The sequence below is a fragment of the Lissotriton helveticus genome, chromosome 6, assembly GCF_964261635.1.
Source record: "Lissotriton helveticus chromosome 6, aLisHel1.1, whole genome shotgun sequence".
In the NCBI taxonomy this organism is placed as follows: domain Eukaryota; kingdom Metazoa; phylum Chordata; class Amphibia; order Caudata; family Salamandridae; genus Lissotriton; species Lissotriton helveticus.
The window spans coordinates 1166899057-1166921048 of record NC_136067.1 but is presented as its reverse complement, the minus strand read 5'-3'; the positions used below and the strand labels follow the sequence as shown (position 1 = coordinate 1166921048).

General features: G+C 44.6%; 1 protein-coding gene across 4 annotated transcripts in view; it reads left to right on the top strand.

Annotated features, from left to right (window-relative positions):
- Window positions 1-21992, top strand: part of FRMD1 (FERM domain containing 1) — a 797190-nt gene that overhangs the window by 545402 nt on the left and 229796 nt on the right. For all 4 annotated transcript variants that reach the window (XM_078648855.1, XM_078648854.1, XM_078648856.1 and 1 more), the window contains one exon: window positions 197-371. In XM_078648855.1, the coding sequence (XP_078504981.1) occupies window positions 197-371 (175 nt within the window). The remainder of the gene's footprint in view (window positions 1-196; window positions 372-21992) is intronic.

The following is a 21992-nucleotide window of genomic DNA, read 5'->3' as shown; positions in this document are numbered from 1 at the left end:
AGAAAAGAAACACAAATTATGGTTGAAGTTTGTGGTTGGAGACAGAAAGAATTGACTTGCAATTGTTATATGACATGGGCAGGAAATCAGCCACAGGCTGAATCAGGCTATAAAGGCGGATACTTGCAACTGTGATTGATATTGAAAAGACAGCTAAAACCTTTCACACTCATATACAGCTTTTATTTCTTTTCAGGGGAAGAAATTTGAGATTCAGCCCGACGGGTTACCCTCCGCCCAAAAACTTGTTTACTACACTGGTTGTCCTTTCAGGTCGCAACATCTGCTGCAGTTGCTCAGTAACAGCCACAGGCTCTACCTCAACATACAGCCTGTGCTTAAGGAGATAAGGAAGATGGAGGAAGCAGAAGGTGAGTGCCAAATAAAGACCCTAGGCATGCTTCAAAACAAGCATTGGTAATGGCAATAGACTCAGCCTTTAAATGAAAATGCCTTTTCAGTCACTCATTGGTTTAGGCGCTCCGTAAGTTATCATATATGCCTTCTTACCCTCAACTTTGCATTTATGCTTCTGTTTATCGATGCACTGGCTCATTCTTGCATTTTCCTATTTACAGATAAACAATAAAACACATAAACATATGCAAGATAAATAAAAGAATGCAAGTAGAAATAAGCATTTCCAAATCAGTAGGTCTCACGTTTGCAAGACTTTGAGCTATTTGCATTGTAAATGGTAATGCCTTTTATTTTTGTGTTTTGAAAACCTGCAAGCGGTGTGTAAACACACACTTTGTACTTATAGTCGTTTACACACCGCTTGCCCGTTTTCAAATTTTCTTGCCACATAATTTACTCAACCCTGCTGCACAATTTGATCCACTTGTGCTGCATTTTCCAGTGGCCCTGGATACATTTATTCTCAATGGCACTCTTTTTTATGAATGAATTGTTGGATTCAACTATATTTGAATAGTTTTAATTAAGTATCAAATAAAGGATTTAATAACACGGGAAGCGTTTTGGTGCTGTTCGTGATGACGACAGTATAGTGTCATCAGACTATGTGTACTAGGATGCTTGTGGTTGGGGCGGACCTAGTAGAGGAAGTACGTAACTGTTTGGAAGGTGTGGTTATTATCGCTAATGATGTAATCAGAGGGAACTTAAAGAGTATCATCTTTGCAACTGCCTTTCCCCCAAAGTGACTCAACATGCACTGACCATGTCTGACCTTCCTATAAAGGCTTGAGAAAGTATTGCAGTTGATTTCTTGGTCGCATGGTCACATGATCTAGGGGCACAAAAGGGCAGTTCTGGTTGCAGCATCGAAGGAACACCACAAAGTAGAGCACAAGTCAATACATCACAAAAATAACAATACTTTCTGCTCTGCCACACTTCTGAAATGTGAACTGGCAAAGCAGAAAGATAAAGCTGGTGGATAAAGTAAACCAAGAGAATACTATCAAACAGTTTAATACTTGCAGCGGTTTTGTGAGGGCAAATACCCTCTCACCTAAGAGATCAGTGTGGGCATAGAGCAGTGGTTCCCAAACTGTGCACCGCGGCACCCCGGGGTGCCGTCAAAACCAGCGAGGGGCGCCGCGCACCAAGCACACAGTTTGGGAACCACTGAGCTGTGAAAGACATGCATTTCCTTCGAGGACCGTGTTTCTGCGGTCTTCTTTTTATTTCTAGGACTGCAAGCGTTTCAAACAAAATCACGGTCATAACAAACTGCAGTTTTTTACATGTTATAGGCAGGCCGGGCTCGATGCAGTAGTGCAGGATGAGTAGTCTGAGGCAGAGAGGCCTCTTACAGTTCTTGTCCTTTCCCTGCTGGTTTTCTGCAATATGTAGTCAATCTGGCAACAGCGGTTCCCTTTGTACTGTGCACACCTAGGCTTTTTTCATGTTAAAGTTTTCTCTCACTTGCAGCCTGGTTCAAGCACACATCTTTAAAAAGAGCATATAACACTGGCATCCTTACTCTTGTATATTTTCTTTATTCATTGGTATGTTGTTAATAAATCGAGTACCTGTGAGCCTAACCCAGTTTTCATAGAACAGAACTGGTATGATAGCTTAGTAAGTTCATTCTTGGTGCATTTCTTATGCATTGATTGGAAAGTCACAGATTTGAGTCCTATCAACGCAAACTGAGCCTTCGATCTTCAATGATTGGTGAAATTAGTAGGATGCACTGAATAAAACAGGTTATTGTAATGATTAGGTTTTCAAATTTGATTCACGAGACCTACAATCATGCCAAATTTTGAGGATACTCATATGGGATAGATTTACTTAACGGAAATATAAATGTAACCATGTGAATAGTGATTATCAAGAAAACCTAGATTGAATTTAGCCATCATAAATCTGTAGTGTAGTTCCTATATTCCCAATAGGCTCTGCGCATTGGAATAATATAAACAGCAGTGTAGACGTAGGACTGAGGTCGACTAGGTCTCTACTGACTATATTAGACTTAATTAGTTTTGCCAGCTAGCTCAGAGGTCACTAGAAACTTTCTCGAATAAACAAGGAGGAGTTTAACTTCCCTGGATAGACAAGAAGGGATTAGCTTCTGACAACCATAAACATGACAACTTTGCTCCCTCAGAATAAGAGTGTATCTCTAGAGTCGTGTGAAAACAATAGACAGCTATTTTTCTCAGTCAATCGTGCATACTTAGTTTCACCAGAGTGCAGAGAATAGAGAGACGGGTGTTTTCAATAAAAGGTGTTATTTATTGAGCAGTCTTCTTTCTCATGCAAGAGAAATGAATTGCCACAATTGCAATACTTAACATGAAGTAAAGTGCGTACAGTAAAAGGAGTATTATGAAATAATACTGTAAAAGCATTGATATGGTTTCTTAGCCATATGATACTTTAAAATGGATAAAATATATACATACATTTATACATTGACTAACGTACTCAACTGGTGCTTCTAATCTACGCCTACCCCGGTGTACCTCACCTAAGCCTAATACGTGGGAAGGAGTAAGTAAGTAGCAGTTAAAGTTACGATGGTTTTTGCCAAGGATCTGAATCAAGAATTCTCTTTAAGGGTTTAGTCAGCTCCGTACCTGGGAAATAGAAAGCAGGAGGTCTGGTATCTCTCTCTCAGGACTCGATATCCCAGCAACCAGCGAAGGCAACTGGAAACACCGGAGCTGGATTTTCTCGGCTGGAGAAAAAGACAGCGTCTTTCTCAGTGCGTCAAAAGGGAGGGGCGGCGTCCGCGGGCTCTCGCATCAGCTGGGCTCTCGGGCAAGTAGATAGCCGCTCTGCTCCAAACCACCGTGTGTTTGCTTAAGGCAACGTTGGTATATTTATACCTGAAAGGTGCCGGGTTTGACGTAAGGTTGGACATAAGACGTCAATAAAGATGTCACTAAGAACGGGCCGTTCTTTCAGTGCTCGCAGGAGTTCTAGGACAAATCAAAACAGAAGCATGGGGATTTCCCAGGTTGCTGGAGGTTTGTTTTGTTTAAAGAACTCGTTGTACTCTCTAGGAGTCTGGGGAAGTAGCCTTGCTTAATTTGGACTGCATGGGCTACGACTAAATATGGATATGATTCTTATGCCTTTATAAGGATATTATTTATTATAACCACATAAGGGCATAAATCAGGAATATCGAATTAGGGTCCTAGATAGAAATACACCAAATCAAAATTGACATTGTGTCAAAAACTACACTACACAATAACCGAATTCTTTCTCTGTCCAAGAACATGCACAAGGCACATTAGACAGGATCTTAGTGCCTCCTTTTCTTCTAAACACAGCAGTGTTAGGGAAGTGGTAGCTTATCACTGGGTGTGATCCACAGGTGCAATACTAATCAGCTTTGGTAAAACACACTTGGCATTTGTGCTGGGAAACAATGGTTCTGAAGTGCAACTGACATGATCATATATCCGATCGCCCCTACATTTGGGAGAATAACATTTGGGTTTTTCTCAGGAGCAAAGTTAGAGTATATTCATTTCAGCCTTTCCTCCCTTCTGATGGAATTTACATATATTCGAGGAATTTCTTAGTGGGAGCATCTCACTTTGTTTCACACTCAAAGCAGAAGCCTCTTGTTAAATGAAGCTCAAGAGTACAATCCCCAAAAGACTAAAGCTGCTTTCCATTCTTTAGAGATCGGAAAATTGTGGGTCATTATGTTGGGGTAATATCAACAGTGCCTATTCTACCACATTTGCATCATGGCACATTCAGAAGGCTCTCGCTTGGAGGAAGATGAACCATAGTGTTTACCCTCTCCATGCTTTTCTAGGATTTCTAAAACGCTAGACTACATCGTACAAACACTGACCAAGTTGAGTGTGGGCAAGGGGACCACTATCCTCTGTGCAAGGGAAATTCTTTGACTCATACTCAGGGTTACAGCTAAATTAAATTGTGATGGTCTAGTCATATGATTATAATACCTTCATTGGCATCATTCCAATTATTTTCAGGGAGTAAAAGGGAAGTACTCCTGAGGCCGGGCTTACAACCCCCACCCTAAAAAAATATAATTTAACATAGTGGGGAGCTGCGGCCGATGGCTAATAGGTCAAGGGAGCCGTGGGTTGAAAAAGTTTGGGAACCCCTGGCATAGAGGGTAATTCAAGTCAAGGGCTAGTTCCAGAAAGGGTCTGGTGCCAGGCACATAGCCACGGCCGGGAAGGAGCAGTCTTGGTGCAAGGGAGTGATGGAAAGGATGAAAAAACTATACTGAGATATGAATCACTGCAGTTAAAGATGCCTCTAACATCCTAGAGGGACAAGGGTGTGTGTCATAGTCACAGATAACGAGCCCTCCAACATGGTGCAGCTCAGCATACCACGGGGCAACAACCTAACTGTTGCACTCTTAGCTCTCGGGCCATTCTGTTCTTGAAATGTTCACAATCTTTCAAGCTTTATTGTGGGTCTGAATATTTGGAAACCTTTCTAAGAAGTATCCCCATATCTTTCTCTTGACCTCACCTCAAACCTATTCCATAATTCTGTATTCCAGAAGGTTGGATGACAGAACCACGCATGCCTGTACCATGAGTGCCTTAACAAAGCAGTCTAAACAACGACTGCGTCGTTACCATGCGTTCCTTTAGTACACAAGTCGTTACAGCGACTTGCGTTAGGGCAAGCACTGGACTTCGAATAGTATATTTTACTATTCCACCTCCAGTCTAAGCAACATGAGGAAAGGTGTTGGACTTTAAATTCAACACCAGTCCAAAAACCCGTTCCCTAAAGCAAGTCGTTGTAAAGACTTGCATGGTAAAGTAACGCACTGTAAAGACACATCGCTGTTCAGTCTGCATTGTAACCTCCGACTGGGCTTGCAGGAACAGAATGGATGCCATCTGACACAATTAGTAGCTCAATGTCAATGAATGGCATGTGCAGCTATGGGTGAGTATTTGATGCAGAGAGCTGGTACTGTGGTTTACTTTTTGGGTTGGGTGCATTGATCTAGATCTAAACAACTGTGAAGGAGTCACCGCTACCGCCGAACCCGGGACTTCCAACATGGCGGCCACGCTAAACATCACCGGATGTGAGGGCAGCGTTCTAGTGGTTGACGCACGCCCCAACGATGACGCGACCGGCAAACGAAGGGATAAAGAAACGCCGGCAATGGACTCGGCGTCTCGACGAGAGGAGTCGGAGGAAGGCAGAGACAGCGAGGCGACGACCAAAGAAAGCGGCGAGACGGAGAACGGAGGAGACAGAAAGCTGAGGAGCAGCAGTATCGGGGAGCAAGCAGCCCCAGGAGGCTGGGAAGAGGCAGAGACCAAGGACTGCACGAGTGGACACCTCTTAAACATTGCGATTGGAACCAGTACTCCAGAGGCGAGTGAGGAGGCTGGATCTTCCTGCACCACGGCCCTGGAGGGTCATGGTCAAAGGCAAGTGGCATTAGCACGTTTTCTTTCATTTAAGGGCTGGTGGAAGGGGTTGAATTAGAATAGTCACTTGACTCCCTCTCACCCTAGGCACTACACAAATAGGACAAAGGTAAATGTGTGCACAACCCCCCCCCTTTTTTCTATTTGTTTTCTTCAGCAGGCCAGAGGCCAAATATTTGTTTTCTTGTCATTCTTTTTTTTTCTTTTGCTGATCATTTTGACTTCTTCGGCGACGCCACGAACAACCCACCGCGAAAGAGCGACATTCCCCTTCTCCCTCCAGGAAGACTCAAGAGGACAAAGCTAGACTAAGTGGGACTCAGACGCTACAAAGTTTTAACTGGCAAACATATAAGCCTCTGTGACTGTCAATTGTAATAAAACATATTGTAGCAATAACCTGATCTAAGGCTATCTCATTGGGACCTAAAGGGATACCACCCCCCCATTTTCCCCATAAGCTTACAAGTGCTCACCTATGACAGAGGTACAATGGTGGAAACTCTTGGCCCTTGGCTCAGTGGTAGAACTTCAGGCATTAAAGTGGACACCAATGACATGAGCGCACCCACCTTTTGCATACTGCTGATAATTCTTGCATAATGCTGATGCATCTTGGCATAATGTGGCAATACATGGTCAAAATGCTGGCCACATCACAACAGCGGAAATTCTTGATATTGTGTGAGCACCCATGCCACAATTGCACTCCCTTCTGACACAATGCTGCGCCTGGCAAGATGCTGGTAATTCTTGTCATAATGTGGACATCCTTGGCATGATGGACAATATCCATGGCATAATCCCCACCCTGGGGTCATGGTGGCAGTGCATGTCATACTATACCCAGAGGTTCCCATGCACAGTTACTAGTTGTATGAAAGAAAAGCTGTTGGTGGCGGATTGAAATAATATTTAATGGGTGAGAAGCAGACCCCTGCCTCTTACTTTGTTGAAGTCATCTCAGTCTCTGCAGATGTTAACAGAAAGCTTCCTTAATCCATAGATCCATGCATTCAACCACGAACTTACACATTCATCCATAGATGGACTCATTAATCAAGCTGTGTTCCTTCACCCAATCATCAGTCCATGTGCTCATCAATTCATACAACCATCTAGTCACTTATTTACAGAACACAATGTGACATTTGTATTGCTCTGCAGCACATTAGCTACCTAGGGGCAAGATTTCTAAAGAGTTATGAGGTTTCCATCTCAGACCAGAGTTTGATTTACTTTGTGAAGAAGTGCTTTAGAATGAATCCACAGACCCCCTTATTAGTTGACTGTGTCTGCTTTAATTAGCTTTTGATACATCCATTACTTAATCACTTATCCATACAGTCATTGGCTCGCTCTTGCATGCACCTACTCGCCCATCCACAATACTGTACACACACTCACCAATAAGCAAAGAGGTACTTTCACTTATAAACCAGACACGATTGTCGATTCCTGTTTTTTTTTATTCATTTGTATTTACTTATCCTGCAGAAGCAATAAATCATTTAGCTCCCCAAAACGATTGCGTTCATTTTTTCACCTTAAGGTATTGTTTAGTACCAGTGAACTTGGCCCTGGACCTGATGGGGGCGCCTGCGGTGGGCCTGCTGGCACCTGAGGTATGCTCACCAGTGCCCCCCCTGATTACCCCCGAGCCCCTTTACCATTAGGTCTCTGCCTATTTCGCTTTGGAGGTGACGGGGAATAGGTTCTTGGTGGTACAATAGGCCGCCTGGGCCTCTCTTCTGGCACCCCTGGACCCTCGACCTTATCCTGCAACCTGTTAAGGTTTTGGCCCATTGCCTGGACCTGCTGCATCAGTGTCTCCATCATAACCTCCGTGTGGGACCGTTTCTCCTTCCGCCGCACCTTACGGGCCATGGCGAATGAAGGTACTGTCTATGTGTCCCGGGCGTTCGCCAAACCTGCATCGTGGGTGGACCGCAGACAGATGACTGTGTCACCTCTTACCCGAAGTAGCAGCAGCCCAGGCCAACCTTTGCAACCACGCAACCAGAGCCACGACCCACTGGCTAGTCCAGTAGGCTCAGCTGAGCCACCCGCTCAAACCTTCTGTGGTTCCCAGAAACGATGGGATGCTGGCTAGCCGGTACTGCCCACGCAAATCCTCTGGTGTCCTTCAGCGACCTCGCGAATCAGGATCACTTCTCTGTTCACCCTGGACAGCGTGCTGTGCCTGCGGAAAGAAAGAATAACGATTGCACCGCGCAGGGCCCCACCTTCTGTGTGCAGGGACCCCCCCCCCAAGTAAAGATCTAGCCAAGACCCAATAGGGCCGCGCAGCGTGTCCTTGATGCTCCCCAACACTGTCAGCGCTTCCCCAAAAAAAAACCCTGTGTGCACTAGGATGAGTGACACCCAAAGCACACAATCTTCACATGCACCAACCTATATAACTATCACCATTATGCCCTATGGTCCCCACTCAGCCACTGTTGGAAATGGGGAAAGGACCCACTCACGATAGGAGCAAGCACCGCAATAACAATGCCAAAGGTCCCCCAGGGGTGCGATAAAATACTCTTCTTTTAAATGTGTGTAGCCTAGATATCTCAGATCTGAAATCTGATCAAAGCAAGCGTTATATACCTCTGCACCAGCAAAAGGCCTATTTTACTGCTCCCAGAATGTGCAAGGTAAATGATCTGCCTGATTTGTTTCGCACTGCCCAGTAGGCTCATTTGCGCTCTAAAACAAAGCACGACTATGATCGTCTTGGACGACGTCCCACTTTACTGGTGCTCACACGGCCCTGCTGCGCCTTTACACATGTGCTGCTCCCGCTACTTGGCACTCGCGCCTGGCCGGGTGCCATGAAATATTCTCGCCCCCACAACTACCGCTCTCCTGTAAATACCGGCAGCTGCCTCACCCGGTCCGTAATCGCTGTGTTCCCGAAAGCGGGTCCCGGCTCCGCTCCCCGTCGTCTCTGCCTGCAGGGGGACAAGACAAGTCCCCGCGATCCCCGGCTCCACCTTCCGCCGAGTACCTGCAGGGGGATAAAACGAGAACAAAAGGACCAGCAACGCGCCGCGATGACTTCACCCGGTCTTTCCTGCCGCGTCCTCCCAACTCGACTTCCAAAGGCTCCTCCTTGCTTCCAAACCGGCTGAAGAACCTGAAAAAATGAGAACAAAAGAAAAAGGTTACGGGCCCGCCGTAGCCCGGGGAAATGTTCTTAGCAGGGAACAAGAACAAGAGACTGTTCTGCTGCCCACTCCGTTCTTATAAAGGGGGTGGGCACCCCCCGGGCAGACCAAACCAGACCGTTCTGCCCTTGGGCGTCAGCTGTACGTTTTTGAACCGGAAGCACAGAAGTATAGTTACTCTCACAGCTATTAACTCACCTATACAGCAACTCACATGCCCACTTACACCCATACAACCACTCACACACCCAATCACACTCATATACAGCCACTCACACACTGCCTCACTCACCTATAAATCCACACACACCCACTCAATCACCTATACAGCTTCTCACACAGCCACTCACAGACTCATACAAACTCTTAGATACCCTGTTGGTTAACCATACAACCATTGACATACTGACTCATCCATACAGCCACTCACAGAACCACTCACTCACTTATAAAGTCACTCACACACCCTCTCATATACTCACACAGACACTCACACACCTACTTACTCACTCATACAACTACTGACACACCCACATATTCACCATACAACCACGGATGCATCCACATACTTACTCATACAGCCACTGATATACTCACTTACTCACCCATACAGGCACTGACACACCCAATCACTCTCCTATGCAGCTACTCACACACCAACTCACTCACCTATAAAACCATTCACAAACCCACTCACTCACATATACATCCACTCACAAACTTATACAACCACTCATACACCCGCATAGTTAACCATACAGCCACTGACACACCCACTCACTCTCCTATACACCCACTCACACACCTTCTCACTCACCCATAAAGCCCCTCACACAGGTACTCACTGACTCATACACTCACTCACAAATCCAAACACATAGTTTTTCTTTTTCTTAAACCAAGAAAAGGTGTTCTAACAAGAACCCTTTTTTTGTTTTCTGAATTAGTTTTTTTATGTTTTTAACATTTCGTTTTTTTATGTAAAATGGCAACGGGAATAAATGAACTTTTAAATGAAAATGCTCAAAATGTGTGTAACAACTGTCATTGTAAAAAATGAACACTTTCTGGCTGCTTTTAAAACAGAGGCAACAGACTGTTCACCAACAGTCAAAAACATTTTTGCTAACAGTGCATAATGTGCCATTCTTTTCAAGTTCCGGGACTCTTTCTGTAAGACGTTCTTGTACCTCCGCTGGAAGGTTGTCCCCAGGTGCAATTAGCGTTGCAGATGAAGTGGAAGGTTGAGACACACAATGCTGACTCTCCACCCTTGCAAGGTGCTTTGAGTGTATGGTTTTCAAATGTTTAAGCATGCTAGTTGTTATGTGCTAATATTTCTTTGAAGTTATCCGGGAGAGCACTTTATCACAAAGATTACATGTCACATTTTTAGCCACTACTTTTCAAGGGGGATACTAAAAAACTCCCAAGCGATTGTCAGAAGCAGTACCTGTATCCTTCTGAATCCGTAGGAGCGGATGACCGAGGACCTTGCGTGGAATAATTCCAAATTCCCAAACACTCCTGTACCCGGATTTCTCCAAGCTCAGAAATGGAAGGGAAAGGGGAAGTGGATAACAAACAAGAGAGACTGCCACACTGGTCTTCTTCGGCTTTTTCTGATGTTCTATTCACAGATGAAGACCTGAAACATTAGCACAACATTACTACAGTTCTCAGATTAAAACTTGGCTTTTACTCTCATATCTCTAGTATCCTCTATTTGACTAATACCTGATACAGTGTGGAATTTAGCCCCTCTCGCAAAAAAAAACAGTTCTTGTAGGTAGTCTTTCAGTGTTTAGTATTAAGTACTTTCTTGAGTAGACTCGAAGTTCTGCAACGTCTATTTTGATGGTAAATAACTGTATTTAATATGCATATAGAAATACCCCTATTTACTTGATGAAATATTCTGCGCTCGCTATGAGGGAGCAAAGTCACTGAATGTAGTTCAGAATGCTGTTCTGCTTCTTAATATAATACATGCTGAGGTACAGCTGCACCTCACAGAAGAATTAAGACTGTTCAGAATTTATCACTGCTTGACTGCATGGAGAAGAACGACAGATACTCTTACCGCCGGTCTTCACTACATCAATGCGGGACTCACTGGACTCAAAGGCAGATAAGCTCCTTACGAACCTTCTCCAAAGGAAATAACGAATTGCCGCTGCTGACTCTGCCACACTCCACGAAAGAATCCCAGCGGAGCTGTGACTGAAGAGGGAACGGCTACCAAATGCTGATGCTGACTTTTCCACACTCAGCGGATATGCTAATGCGGAGCTGTGGATGTCACACTGAGGAATTCAAAGGCTGATGCTGAGAAGTCGCGCTCACAGGAAACCAAATGAAGAGCTGCGACGGGGAAGGCAAACTGTAACAAGCCTCTCTGACTATGTCTCTGGGCTAGAAAGGCTAATTACGATAATGCGGAAAACTTTGGAACTAAAAGCAGAATAAACTGACGGACGCTAAAAGGTAACGTCCGACTGCTCTAAAAATGACAGTTGAAGTGCGCCGTTCACAGCGAGCGAGCGCATGAAATGGCGGACATCTAGAGGGCAGCTAGAACGCTAACCCCTTGGGCAGACTGGCACAATCAGGAAGTGAACTCCCACCATACCGCTGGCTGACGTTTAATGCCTGTCTCTGCATTAAACCCCAAATTGGAAACTGTGGTGAGGGATTATCATGGATCTTGAAGTTAGGACTTGGGACGGTTCTGACAGTACCCCCCACCAAAACCCCCTCTCTGGGCTTCTGTGGATGTGTCTTATGAAATTCTGAGACCAATCGAGGAGCATGAACATTGTCACTGGGCTCCCATGACCGATCCTCCGGTCCATAACCCTTCCAGTCCACTAAATAATAGATCTTTCCTTTCTTACTCTTAGAGTCTAAAATCCTCTTGACTTCAAATTCTTCAGTGGATTGTACTAGAATTGGAGCTGGTGGCTGACTCTGTCTAAAATTGGGTGGGTTTCTTTTAAGCAAAGAGACATGAAAGGTTGGGTGAATTTTTAATGACTTAGGTAGTGCTACTCTTACACTAACTGGATTCACCATCTTGATCACTGGATATGGACCCACAAATCTCGGCTGGAACTTCCGATTCCCCCTCAATCGCATATGTCGAGTGGAAATCCACACCTCATCCCCAGGCTCATAAATGGGACTTTGTCTTCGCTTCTTGTCTGCCTGAACCTTATAAGCCTCCTTTGCCTTACAGAGGTTGGCAGAAGCTGTCCGATAAGCCCTGTGCAAATGGTGAATAACCTCCTCAGCTGCTGGTACATCTACCTCCACCCTCCCCACCAACATATTAGGGTGACGACCTGAATTCAGAAAAAATGGGGAAAAACCAGTGGCTGAATGGACTGAATTGTTATAGGCAAACTCCGCAGTACTCAACAAAGAAGGCCATTCTCCTTCCTGATCCATCAAATACATGCGAAGATATTGTTCCAAATCTTGATTGACTCTTTCCGTCTGTCCATCAGTCTCTGGATGATAGCTGGTGGACAAGCGAGAGTCAATTCCCAAACCTTTTAAAAAGGACTTCCAGAAGCGGGAAACAAACTGCGAGCCCCGATCTGAAATGACCACCTTGGGAATTCCGTGTAATTTGACTATGTGTTCAACAAAAAGAGTTGCCAACTGAGAAGCTGTGGGGAGTGTCTGTAAAGGAATGAAATGACTCATTTTGGAAAACTGATCCACCACCACCCATATCACTGAATAACCTTGACTGGAAGGCAGGTCCACAATGAAATCCATGGAGATTGTGTGCCAGGGAGAAGGAGCTACGGGCAAGGGCATGAGGAGACCCTGTGGGGATTGTCTAAGACTCTTACCCTTAACACATTGCTCACAAGTGGCGATGTACTGTCTCACCCGAGAGTCCATGTCAGACCAAATGAATGTTCTCTTGATCAACTCCAATGTCTTCTTGACTCCTTTATGACCAGCCAACTGATGATCATGAAATTGCTGAATGATCTCTTGCTGGATCTCATCACTGGGCACAAACAGTTTCCCTTGTAAAAATGGTTTCCCATTCTTTACCTCTCGATCAGATCCTTCCAAAACCCAGTTTGAAAACTCTTTCTTGGCAAATTCCTCTTGAATCTGATTCTCAAACTTGTCCTCTACTGTGACTGCAACAATCTTTTCCTCTGGAATAATAAAACCCTCTACTGGAGTTTCCATTTCTTCCCCCAGACTCAAACGAGAGAGTGCATCCGCCTTTCCATTTGCAGCTCCAGGCTTATAAGTCAGGACGAAATCGTAATCTGCAAAAAAGAGAGACCACCTCAGTTGTCTAGGCGTGAGTGTTCGGGCCGACTTTAGGAATTGCAAATTTCGATGATCAGTGAAAACTGTGATCTTTTGTCTTGCACCAAACAAATAATGTCTCCATACCTTAAAGGCTTCTTTAACAGCCAAAAGTTCCTTATCTGCTATGGAGTAATTCACTTCTGCAGGAGACAATTTCCGAGAATGATAGGCCACTGGATGGAGCTGACCTGTGTCCTTCTGACGTTGCGACAAAACTCCCCCGATAGCCAAATTGGAGGCATCAGCTTCGATGAAAAATGGATCCTTCAAATTTGGATGTTGTAGAACTGGAGCTGTAATAAAGGCTTCTTTTAGAAGCTGAAAAGCCTTTTCCGCTTCTATTCCCCAAGTGAATCGAACATCTTTCTTGAGTAGTTGGGTGATAGGACTAACTTTTTCTGAAAAATTCTGAATGAAGCGCCGATAAAAATTGGCAAATCCCAAAAAACTTTGTATCTCCTTGACAGATCTTGGAGCAGGCCAGTCCTTTATTGCCTGAAGCTTAGAGTTATCCATGGAAACTCCCTCTGGAGATAAAATGAAACCCAAAAACTCTACTCTGGACGAATGAAATACACACTTCTCCAACTTCACAAACAGATGGTTCTCCAGCAGGCGTTCCAAAATAGCTCGCACATGGAAAACGTGCTCTTCCAAGCTGTTTGAAAAAATGAGGATATCATCAATGTAAACCACTGCACATCGATCTAAAAACTCTCGCAACACATCATTCACGAAATGCTGAAAGGCTGCAGGGGCGTTACATAATCCAAAAGGCATCACCTGATATTCGAACAACCCTAGTCTGGTTCGAAATGCGGTCTTCCCCTCTTCTCCTTCTGCCATGCGCACCAAATGGTAGGCCCCTCGTAAATCCAATTTGGTATAAATTGCAGCATCCTTGACCTGATCAAGAAGTTCGGAAATCAGGGGTAATGGATAGCGATTCTTTTTTGTGACTAAATTTAATGCTCTATAGTCTATGCAAGTCCTCAAAGTTCCATCCTTCTTTGGAATAAAAAATAGAGGTGAAGAAACTGGGGATTGGGACGGGCGTATGAATCCAGAGGCCAAACTTTGCTCAATGTACTCCTTTAGATGGATGTTCTCAGGTTCCGACAAGGCATAAATTCGACTACAAGGCAAAGAGGCTCCAGGCTCAAGTTCTATCCGACAATCGTACTCTCGATGAGGTGGCAATTTTCGAGCTTCTTTTTCGTTAAAGACTTCCTTTAAATCTCGATATTCCTCTGGAACTTCCGGAACGTCCAAGGCACAAATCATCTGAGTTTGATTAACCAAGTTAGATGACAGGGTGGATTTCGAGGCCTTAGGCGGAGACTGGAAGCAATGCTCATGACAAAAATCCGAGTTCATTTCCACAGTGCGTCTTGCCCAATCTATTTGAGGATTATGCTCAGTGAGCCAGGGCAACCCGAGAATGAGCTGAAACTGCGGGGCGTCTATGAGATTGAAATGAATTTGACTCCGATGTTCTCCCGGACCCAACACAATTATGACTTCTGTATCGAAGACGATTGGTCCTGAAGATAAATTGGTGCCATCCACCGCTCGAACCGGTTCAGGTCTCAATTTCTTTTCGAACTGTATTCCTAAGTCTTTTGCAAACTGAATGTCACAAAAATTCCCAGTTGCTCCTGAGTCTATCATAACAGATACTTCTTCGATTCGAGTTTCTCCAAAAAGGATTTGACAAGATATGATCAAATGTGGGGCTGCCGACTGCAGAGTATTTGCCAAAAATTGTGGTTCAGGAGTTGTCTCTCCACTCGCTTCCACCAGTGCAACTCCGTCTACTGGTGGAGCCTGTCTTTTACCCATGAGCTGACCTTTGGTTTCTTGGGGCATTCCTTAACAAAATGGCCCGACTGACCACAATACATACACAATCGTCCCACACGACGCTTTTCTCTTTCCTCTTTAGTAAGAGGACCTCGAATGGCTCCCACTTGCATAGGTTCTTCACTAGCATGAGCTTCTTGATTCTTAACTGGTTCAGTCCTGATCCGATCAAACCTTGGTGGGAAAATTCGAACATCTTTTCGCCGTTCACTACGTCGTTCTGCTTGCCGTTGGTCAATCTGCAAAACTAGATCGATCAGTTCTGAAACATCCGTGGGTCTCTTTGGAATCTGGGCCAACCCATCCTTAAGCTCATCTTTTAAACCTCTGTAAAAAATTGCAGCTCTCTTAGCCTCAGGCCAACTTGTTTCTACGATCAATTTGTTGAATTGCGCTAAATATGCCACCAAATCCCTATTCCCCTGTTTTAGGTCCAATAGCTCATTGTCTGTTGTTTGGGAAATGGTTCTTCTATCGAAAATGCGCAAGAATTCAGCCTTAAAATCTTCAAATTTGTACAGCACCGGATCATTACAAGCTACTAGTGGTAAAGACCACGCTGCCGCATCGCCACTCAGGTAAGACAGCACAAACGCCACTTTGGACTGATCCTCCCTAAACAAAATGGGCTTACAAAGGAAATGTAAGGAACACTGGGTGAGAAAGATCTGTGCCTTATGGGGATCTCCTTGAAATCGCTCGGGAGGGGCCAATGGAATAGTAGGGGACATAGCATGTACTACTTGTGTGGTGAAATCAGAGGAAGAAGATGAAGATGGCGCGAAATTGGGGGACTTAATACTCCCAAAATTTGGACTGGGATTCTCGGACAGCTCATCTATCCTCCTACGCAAATAACCAGCTTCCTGATTAGATTTCCTAACTTCCTCCCTGGTCTCACTTAATTGTTTTTGTAATCCCTCTAACACTGAAGCCAAAGCCTTGAGATCTAGTCCTTCAGCCATCACGCTCGGACGGAAGGTAAGTCAACGGGCACTTCAATCTGTCAGAAGCAGTACCTGTATCCTTCTGAATCCGTAGGAGCGGATGACCGAGGACCTTGCGTGGAATAATTCCAAATTCCCAAACACTCCTGTACCCGGATTTCTCCAAGCTCAGAAATGGAAGGGAAAGGGGAAGTGGATAACAAACAAGAGAGACTGCCACACTGGTCTTCTTCGGCTTTTTCTGATGTTCTATTCACAGATGAAGACCTGAAACATTAGCACAACATTACTACAGTTCTCAGATTAAAACTTGGCTTTTACTCTCATATCTCTAGTATCCTCTATTTGACTAATACCTGATACAGTGTGGAATTTAGCCCCTCTCGCAAAAAAAACAGTTCTTGTAGGTAGTCTTTCAGTGTTTAGTATTAAGTACTTTCTTGAGTAGACTCGAAGTTCTGCAAAGTCTATTTTGATGGTAAATAACTGTATTTAATATGCATATAGAAATACCCCTATTTACTTGATGAAATATTCTGCGCTCGCTATGAGGGAGCAAAGTCACTGAATGTAGTTCAGAATGCTGTTCTGCTTCTTAATATAATACATGCTGAGGTACAGCTGCACCTCACAGAAGAATTAAGACTGTTCAGAATTTATCACTGCTTGACTGCATGGAGAAGAACGACAGATACTCTTACCGCCGGTCTTCACTACATCAATGCGGGACTCACTGGACTCAAAGGCAGATAAGCTCCTTACGAACCTTCTCCAAAGGAAATAACGAATTGCCGCTGCTGACTCTGCCACACTCCACGAAAGAATCCCAGCGGAGCTGTGACTGAAGAGGGAACGGCTACCAAATGCTGATGCTGACTTTTCCACACTCAGCGGATATGCTAATGCGGAGCTGTGGATGTCACACTGAGGAATTCAAAGGCTGATGCTGAGAAGTCGCGCTCACAGGAAACCAAATGAAGAACTGCGACGGGGAAGGCAAACTGTAACAAGCCTCTCTGACTATGTCTCTGGGCTAGAAAGGCTAATTACGATAATGCGGAAAACTTTGGAACTAAAAGCAGAATAAACTGACGGACGCTAAAAGGTAACGTCCGACTGCTCTAAAAATGACAGTTGAAGTGCGCCGTTCACAGCGAGCGAGCGCATGAAATGGCGGACATCTAGAGGGCAGCTAGAACGCTAACCCCTTGGGCAGACTGGCACAATCAGGAAGTGAACTCCCACCATACCGCTGGCTGACGTTTAATGCCTGTCTCTGCATTAAACCCCAAATTGGAAACTGTGGTGAGGGATTATCATGGATCTTGAAGTTAGGACTTGGGACGGTTCTGACAGCGATGGACTGCATTTTTGCAGGGCATACCTCCTCTGAAGAACTGGTATCTCCCTCCTCCTGGTGCTCCTCTGAATTTCCTCCACATGCCATTTTAAAAACAGAGTATTTCTAGCAACAAAAATGGAGCTCCATTAAATATAACCTCAAATGTTATCAAATAATGTGAAACGAGATCAAAACAGAGGAGGATTGCCTTTCCAGAACCCTGAAAAGAGTTTTATCAAATTAAATCCCTTTATTCTGTAGTCATGTGGGATTCATGGTCACCAAGTGATCGCAAATCCCAAAAAAGTAATAAAACAGTCTTGTTACATACGTTCACTAATAAAAATCAAGGGTTTTATATGATTTTAGTAAATCACTGCCCTCAAATAATAATTTTATGAGATGTTTATATGTTTTTAGGTGTTCTTGAAAATCATGCAGATTCCGTAGATGTCCGGGGTACCGAAATGTATGTATCAAAGCAGTTTGCGACGTATTCGCAAAATAAAATAAAAAATAATAAATAGAGTAGATGCGACCCTGCGAAGTCCTACAAACAGTTTACAATTATGTTGTCCATACGTACAATGGGCCTAGGAACGCATGACTAAAACTGGAGACCAACCTTACATAGTAACAAGGGATGGGGCATACAAAATATGAATATTAGGCCATCTCCACCAAACAAAGAAGCACCTGCTTTATATAGTTAACAGAAAGTTCCCTTGTTTGGTGCAGCTTCACTTCTTTGTACTAGCATTGAGCGGGGAGGAGCACGGAGGACCAATATCTGAACCTACACCTAATATTAGCGAAATACACTAAGGCGACTAGGGGCTCTATTTTTTTGGGTTTTATGGACCTGTCCACGGCCTTTGACCTAGTCAATAGGTCAAAGCTGTGGACAATGCTCCTAGAGCTGGGCCTTGATCAGCCTCTTGTGTATTTTATGGCCGAGTTGCACAAAGACTTAAATGCCTCAATTAGGATGTCAAATGAGGGGAAATGCACGTCAAGTTTTAAGTCCGGTAGAGGGGTGCGACAGGGATGCATCTTGGCCCCCATGTTGTTTACGCTGTATATAAACTCGTTGGAGGTAAACCTGTTAACAGCGACTCCTGACATCCCACGCATGGGAGGTACACCGGTTCCGGTGCTCCTATATGCGGATGACGCTGTTTTATTAGCTAGGACCCCTCTGGGCCTGCAAAGATTGCTGGACTCATTCGGGGACTTTATGAAAAGCCTGGATCTGGTAGTTAACTATGGCAAATCTCATGTCATGTCATTGGGTGCCTCAAAGAATAAAGTGAAGTCCTTTTACTGTGGCGGAGAAGTAATCACCAAAGTGAAGGTATTTACCTACTTGAGAGTAGTTTTCGATGATAGGGGCTCATGGTTCCCACAGCTCTCAATAAAGGTAAATGCTGTGAGAAGTTCTTCAGCCGCAGTGTTAGGTTTCGCCAAAAGGTTGGGGGGAAACCTTTTGAGGCGATTTTGGCAATCTATAAAGCCAAGACCATATCCATAGCAAGGTATGGGGCATCAATATGGGGATTTACCAAATCCGACCTAATACAATCAGAAGAAAATAAATTTTTACGGTCCCTTCTAGGCCTCCCTCAATCCACAGCTACCCACTCTGTCCATCTTGAACGGGGGATAGGTTACATAGTAGACATAATCAAAATAGCCCCCATACTGCTTTGGATTCAAATCTGGCTGAATTCGAACCTTTCCCTAAATCATAAGATCCTAATGGGCTGCATCAACCTTGACAATAGGAAAGAAATCCAGTGGTTGTCCTATATAAAAATGTTAGCCATGTATATGGGGCGACCTGAGATCTTTTTAAATCCAGAATCTTTATGCAAGGCTGACCGAGAGTGGGTAAAAATTAACTTGTTTAGGTTAAGTGAGGCAGAGCGGGAAGCAGCAGAACTAGGTAAAATATCGGTTAGGGGCCATGCCCTGGTTACTTTGTCATTAGCGATGCCACCCTATCTGTCTACAGTGACTAATTCTTTTCATAGATGGCTACTGACAAAATTTCGGCTTAACCAAATTCATTCTGTACTTTGGGATCTGGATGGTTGGAGAAAACCGGAAGATGCCGCCCCATGTAAATGTGACGATTTTTCGCCTCAAGACACCATGCACTTTATGTTTTTCTGCCCTTTGTACCATGAGGCCAGGAAAAGGTTTATCCTTCCTCTACTAAAGAAAATGAATTTTATCCAGTGTAAACCTGCTTATTGTTTTTACAATTGTTGGACTCTCCAGTAACTATGTTTTGTGTTGCTAGCTTTCTTGCCGCGTCTGTAAGAAATAAGAGGGATAGACAGAAAGCCGCACAAGCAATCCAACTTTTTTAATACAATGACTTTATAGTTCAATCAATTGCCTTAATTTTAGAAATGATTGTTAATTTTGTTTTAATGAACCTGTACTGTATTCTTATCTTGTATATTACAATTTTTATCAATTTTTAATAATTTTAGAACATGTATAGCATACTTTTATGATTTTAAGTAATCGAATAAAGTGGTTTGACTGACTGACTACTAGCATTGTCTTCTCTATTAGAGCATTCACGTTATCACAGTTATCTGGCTGAAGACACACAAGGAACAATCACATTGCTGTAACACAGACAAGGTTCCTGCAGACACTTCCTCCTGGTCCATTACGCAGCTGTAATGTAGAATGCACACAAGACATTTACCCAATAAGGCAGCACTTACTAGTTAACTGGTAGAAAGTATTCCAGTTGGGTAGACATTTTGTGCAACACTATGGACTCTTGGTGGATAAACGGGCCGGTGAGCTTCTGTCTGGCCCTGATGACAAAAATTAAACCTCAATGGGAAGCACTAACAAATATAAATATAGCAGGAGCCCCAGTTGAAGTGCCACTTCTGTAAAAGGCAAATGATCTTAACTTCCAGGGCTTGGCTAAGGCAAATGAAGTGTGTTTTCTCAGCAATTCTACATTGAAAAAACATCTGAAATCTATGGTGGAGGTGTATGCATTGTTATCTGTTAGAGCACAATCTGTAGTTGCTGTGACAAATGGGTTAATTTGTGTCCTCTCCTGGAGAGAGCAGAGTCCATGGTTCACACTTTAAATTAATACAAGTGTGCAAATGGGCGAAATCACCTGAAAGCTCTACCCATTTGGCCCCACCCCTTGTACCTTAGTAGTATGCAAAGTCTTCCTGCCTTTTGTCAGGATGATGGACAGCTTACCCCAGCGTATTTCCTGCTGAGTTTGGTGACATGTTCTTAAAGCTGAAGAATATGAGGGCATCTCCACGAAAACAAAGAAGCATTTATTTTTTATAGTTAAGAGGAAGTACCCTTGTTTGGTGAAGATTTACCTCTTTGTAGTCTCTTCATCGACTCTATAGGAGAATTCATGTAGTTATGGATTTCTGGAAAAAGACCACAAGAAACAATCTCATTGCCGAGATTAAACACACAGAAGGTCACTGAAGACATTTCCTTCTGGTCCATTACACAGCTGCAGTGTAGAATATACACTAGACATATACCCAACGAGTTAGCACTTACTAATTAACAATAGAAAGTAATCTAGCTGGGTAAGCATTTTGAGCAAAACTGTGGACTCTTGTTGGATAAAGGGGCAGGTGAGGTTCTCTTCTGGCCCAGCCACTCACACAGCTACTGACACTCTCACATAGACACTCAATCACTCACACACCCATTCTGTCACTCTCACATCCACTCATAGACTCACATAGCGATTCACACATCTATCCAAACAACCATACAGCCACTGTTGGTTCTGTTTGTACTTTTGCCTGCGAGGACACTCTCTCCCTGGAGGTCATCCTGAGGACTTGCCGTTCCCTGGAGGGAACCAACGCCTGACACCCTTTGTGTTGCCGCCTGCGGGGACCGGGACGGGACTGCGAGACCCCGCATCCTCAGCGCGCTTTCCATCGCAGCGCAGCTGGTGTCTCTTCCCGCCCCCAGCACTCCCGCAGGCTAAAGCAGCCCGTAGCTCTACCTCTCGGGTTCTGTTTGTACTTTTGCCTGCGAGGACACTCTCTCCCTGGAGGTCATCCCGAGGACTTGCCGTTCCCTGGAGGGAACCAACGCCTGACACCCTTTGTGTTGCCGCCTGCGGGGACCGGGACGGGACTGCGAGACCCAGCATCCTCAGCGCGCTTTCCATCGCAGCGCAGCAGGTGTCTCTTCCCGCCCCCAGCACTCCCGCAGGCTAAAGCAGCCCGTAGCTCTACCTCTCGGGTTCTGTTTGTACTTTTGCCTGCGAGGACACTCTCTCCCTGGAGGTCATCCCGAGGACTTGCCGTTCCCTGGAGGGAACCAACGCCTGACACCCTTTGTGTTGCCGCCTGCGGGGACCGGGACGGGACTGCGAGACCCAGCATCCTCAGCGCGCTTT